General features: G+C 42.1%; 1 protein-coding gene across 1 annotated transcript in view; it reads left to right on the top strand.

Moving 5' to 3' along the window:
* Window positions 1-5240, top strand: part of APAF1 (apoptotic peptidase activating factor 1) — a 104175-nt gene that overhangs the window by 17975 nt on the left and 80960 nt on the right. Inside the window, exons 7-9 of the mRNA XM_069095070.1 lie at window positions 217-500; window positions 4051-4218; window positions 4975-5106. Of these exons, the coding sequence (XP_068951171.1) occupies window positions 217-500; window positions 4051-4218; window positions 4975-5106 (584 nt within the window). The remainder of the gene's footprint in view (window positions 1-216; window positions 501-4050; window positions 4219-4974; window positions 5107-5240) is intronic.

Genomic DNA, 5240 nt, shown 5'->3' on the forward strand with positions numbered 1-5240 from the left:
TTATTTGGAGGCTATTGCTGTAGTCCAAGGAGGCTGTAGTGATGACCGGTACTATAGCAATGGCCATAGGAAAAGGGAGGGGGAGGGCAATGAAGTTAGTATCATCGTGAAGTTTAATTTAACTTTACTTTTTTCTCTTATGCCATAGAATGGAAAACCTGGTCTGAGTTGACTCTCTCTCTCTCTCTCTCTCTGTTAATGATTTTCTTTTAAAAGGGTCTGGGTTGACCTTGTTGGTTTTCTTTCTTTCTTTTTTTTCAGGTTCCCCTCTTGTAGTATCTTTAATTGGTGCTCTATTACGTGATTTCCCCAATCGCTGGGGTTACTACCTCAGGCAGCTTCAGAATAAGCAGTTTAAAAGAATTAGGAAGTCTTCATCTTATGACTATGAAGCGCTAGATGAAGCCATGTCCATAAGCGTGGAAAGGCTGAGTGAAGACCTCCAGAAGTATTATAAAGACCTTTCCATCCTGCAGAAGGACGTTAGAGTGCCTACCAAGGTAAGCCCTGATAGTGGTTTGGTGGGTCAGAGTTTGTTGGGTTATTATGTTTCTTGTCATAGTCTTCTCCGTTTTTCCATTAATTCTTCCCCATCCCCCTTCTTTTTTTAACATCACAGTCATTTTCCAGTAGCTCCTCATGCTGAATTCCCTTCTTGATTGTTTCCTTGTTGTAAGTCAGTCAGCCAGCCAGCATTTATTAAGCACCTGCTGTGTGCCAGGCACTATTTTAAATGCTGAGGATGCAAAGACAAGACACAGAACAGCCCCTTCTCTCAAGGAGCCTGTGTTCTGAAGGAGACAGCATGCAAACAATGAGGCAGACAGAATAAACCAGAGGTAGTTTCAGAGCTTGGGAAGACAGAACACTTAAGGGGGCCTGAGAAAGGCTCCTTGCAGAAGGGGAGACTCGCAGGAAGTCTGGGAGGCCAAGTCAGGTACCGGGTTAGGCCTGGGGCTGCTTACATTGACCCTGCCTGTGTCTTGCATGGGCGCTGTTGTTTGAATGGTGTCTCTCCCGTGAGGATTCAAACTCTTTGGAGAAGGAGCCTGTGTTTTTGCTTTTCTCTCTGTCCTCAGTGCCTGGCACATCGTAAGTGCTAAGCGCAGAGAAGGAAACAATTTCTCCTCTCTACCATGTTTCCCTGATAAGAAGACACTGTCTTATTAAATTTTTTGGACAGAAAAACACCAGAGGGCTTATTTTCAGGGGAGGGCTTATTTTAATGAACATTGACAGCAATTTTAATAAACAGGTAAATGTGAACAAAAAAATGTACCTTTATTCAATAAGCAAATCACTGGGGAAGAACAGGATGACGCGCTCACTGCTGCAGCTCTGATTGGATGCAGCTCGGAGCGCGGCGTGCGTTTCACCCGGCGGGGGGGACGGTGCATACAGAGGGTACCATAATGTAGCGTGTAGCGCAGGGGATCACTTTCACTACAGTAGCAATCTCAATAGGGCTTATTTTCGGGGGAGGGCTTATTTTAGAGGAATCTTACACAGTAAGGGGAGGGCTTATTTTCGGGATAGGTCTTATTATCGGGGAAACACGGTAGTAGCTTGTATTTTAACAGAGGAGGCGGCATTTGTTGTTGTTTTAGTTATGTCTGACTCTTTGTGACCCTATTTGGAGTTTTCTTGGCAAAGATCCTGGGGTGGTTTGCTCTTTCCTTCTCCAGCTCATTTTACAGATGAGGGAACTGGAGCAAAGAGGTGAAGTGACTTATCCAGAGTCACACAGCTAGTAAGTGTCTGAGGCCAGATTTGAGCTCAGGAAGATGAGTCTTCCTGACTCCCAGCCCAATGGCCGAATCACTGTACCACCCAGTTGCCCTGGAGGCACCATGAACATATACAGATGTGCACAGAAGAAATCCAAGGTAGCTAAGGAGTGAGGGCTCAAGTAGTTAAACAGAACAATGGGAAAAGCCACCATGCCCAGCCATGTGTGCCACATTTTGTGTCTTTGGCCGCCTCCTGTCAGTGAAGAGGAGGGTTGGGTGCTACAGCCTGTTTTCCCAGTACTAGAGGTAAGCTTTTTATGTTGATCCATTTACATAGTTAGAGTCATTATGTATGTTGTTTTCTTGATTGTGCTTTCTTTGCTATCTCATTTTCCACAAATCTTCTCATGTTTCTCTGAATTCCTCTTTGTCATGTTGCATGACACCATCGTATTCCTCTTCATTCCTGTATCACAGTTTGTTTCGTCATTCCCTAATTGATGGATATGCCCTTACTTTCCATTTTTTCAGCCATGAAGAATGCTGTTATTTATATGACAAGGACATGTATCTTGGGTTATATACTTAGTAGTGGAATCCTGAGGTCAAAACGTATGAACTGTTTAGTCACTTTTCTTGCAGTTTTTGTCCGAGTGATTTTCCTTAAGTGAAAATATGACTATGTTGCTTTTCTACTCTCTCCATTGGCTCCCTTTTATCTCTTCTGTTTGTCATTTAAGGACCTTCAAAATCTGTCTCCAACCTACCTTTCAGACTTATCCTATGTGACTGTCCTTCATGCCCTCTGTGGTGCAGCCAGATGGGCCTGCTGTCCTTTCATGGGCTGTCCTTTGTGCCTGGAGGCTTTCTCTGCTTCTCCTTTACCTCTTAGAAGCCTTCATTGCTTAGATCAAGCTTAGATCTAGGCTCATATGAGATGTCATCTTCCCCACAAGGTCCTTTCTGATCTTTCCCAGCTCTTAGCTCCTGCTTCCCCTGCTCTAAAAGGCTTCTTGCATTTACGTATTTACTTTGTTTATTTTTGTATACATGGGTACACATGCACATGTGCATACTTGTGGGTATATACACGTATGCATATATTCATAGACTCTGACAGACATACACAAACATATTTATATGTGCTTTTTGTCCTGAAAAAAAATGTAAGCTATGTGAAGGAATGGATTTTTTCTTTGTGTCCCTTAGCACCTAATGTAGTGTCTGCCACAAACAGGTGCTGAATGAACACTTGTTTTATTTTTATTTTTTTCTACATTAAATTTTGAGTTCCAATTTTTTTTCTCTCTCCCTCCTTCCCCTCCCCCCTTCCCAAGAGAGCAAATAATCTGATATAGGTTATACATATTATAATCATCTTAAACACATTTCCACATTAGTCATGTTGTGAAAGAAGAATCAGAAAAAAGGGAAAAACCACAAGAAAGAAAAAAAATTTTAAAAGGTGAAAATAGTAAGCTTTGATATGCATTCAGACTCCACGGTTCTTTCTCTGGATGTGGATAGCATTTTCCATCATGAGTCTTTTGGACTTGTCTCTGCATACAATTTGTCATTGTATTGCTGAGAAGAGCCAAGTCTATCAAAGTTGGTCATCACACAGTGTTGCTGTTACTGTGTACAATGATGAACAGTGGTTAGTTGATTGATTAACGTGTGGCAACTTGCCAGACATTCCCCAGTCAGTGGTTACCCTCACAGCGTTTCTGTTGTTTTTTCATGAAGCTGCTGCCTTAAACGTCTGTGGGACCTTTCTGTTCTTGACCTCTTTGGCCAGTTCCACATAGCTGGAATGTGGAATGTCAGAGGATGTGCTTGAGGTTCCTTCATTTCCTCTTATTGTAGGAGTTGAAGAACCACAGGCTCCCTGTCAGAACAGAGTTACTGAATTGGGGGTGCAATGGGAAAGCATCTACTAGTTTCACATTTACACCTGTTCTCCAGTGATGTTGTGGGAAGTTGTGTGTATAGGTATGTAAGATATGTATTATACACACACACATACACATATAGATAGATATATCTCTATATATTTCTGTGTGTATGTATGTATATGTGTATATATGTATCTTGTCCAGATGACTAATTTTAGGTATCCTTTCTTTTCCACAAATTTTGAAGTGATTTTGATTAATCCAGAAAGCATCTTCCCTAGGGCACTGCCTTCTCCCCGGAGGAACAGGTGGGTGGCCACCTGCTTCCACTGGAGCTTGTGATTTGGCTTTACTGTGTAACCCCCTTCCCCACATCCCTGTTCCTGCTGCTTCTGGGTGCCTGAAGTGCTCACAATGTTTCTCAGGTGTTATGTATTCTGTGGGACATGGAGACTGAAGAGGTTGAGGACATCCTGCAAGAATTCATTAATAAGTCCCTGCTGTTTTATGACCGAAATGGAAAGTCATTCCGTTACTATTTACATGATCTTCAGATCGACTTTCTCATGGAGAAGAACCGGGACCACCTCCAGGTACTTTGGGGAGTTTTGAATGGCGGTTTTTTTCTCTTCCATTTCTGAACAGTCCTATTTGGCTGTGTCCAAAGTATTTGTGAGAGCATTGATTATCTCTTCCTATGTGATTCTTCATGAATTAAAAGGCAAAGCTATGTAAATTGATCCAAAAATCTTATCTTTATGAGAATGGTTTTGTCTTGACACTAGAACCATCCATAGTGTGGCTCATGGAAGGTTTGGAAGTTTATCTGTCCGCTGAAATGATTTTTAAAAATTTATTTTATTTTTTTTTCACTTAAAAATGTATTTTGTTTCTCTCCCATCTTTCCCTACTCCCAATGAAGAACAAAAAAAAAGAAAGAAGAAGAAAGCTCTCTAACAAATACGCATTGCCAAGCACAACAAATTCCCCCATTGGCCATGTAAAAAAATTTATGTCTCAGTCCACACTCTGAGCCTGTCACCTCTGTGTCGGGTGAGGAGCATAGATTATTATCAATCCTTTGGACTCTTGGTTGGTCATTGCATAGATTTAGAGGTCTTCAGTTTTAAAGTTGTTTGTCTCTATGGTGTTGTTATTTAAATTGCTTTCCTAGTTCAATCACTTTATTCTGTATTAATTAGTACAAGTCTTTCTGGTTTTCTCTTGAGACTATCCCTTTGGTCATTTCTTGTGGGGCGGTAGTATTCCATTGCAGTTGTAGACCCCAGTCCTTTCAGCCTGGTGGTGTCCCCCCAAACCCCCATTGAAATGTGTCATTTTGGTTACAGGAGCTGCACAGAAAAGTGGTGACTCAGTTCCAGAGGTATTGCAAGATACACTCCCTCACTTCTGACCAAGAAGACTCCATGTACTGGTACAGCTTTCTGGTGTATCACATGGCAAGCGCCGATATGCGCCAAGTAAGTCGGCCTCCCTCTGGTTATGGTTTTACATTTGGTCAGGTTGATGCTAGAGGACTCAGAGCTGCGTCTTCTCGTGGGCTTGGGGTCTGCCAGGGAGAGAGGCCAGTGTATTTTAATGAAAAAAAATGTCA

Source organism: Petaurus breviceps, unplaced genomic scaffold (assembly GCF_028583685.1).
Source record: "Petaurus breviceps papuanus isolate PSGF00001 unplaced genomic scaffold, PetGlider_PUasm1.0 225, whole genome shotgun sequence".
NCBI lineage: Eukaryota > Metazoa > Chordata > Mammalia > Diprotodontia > Petauridae > Petaurus > Petaurus breviceps.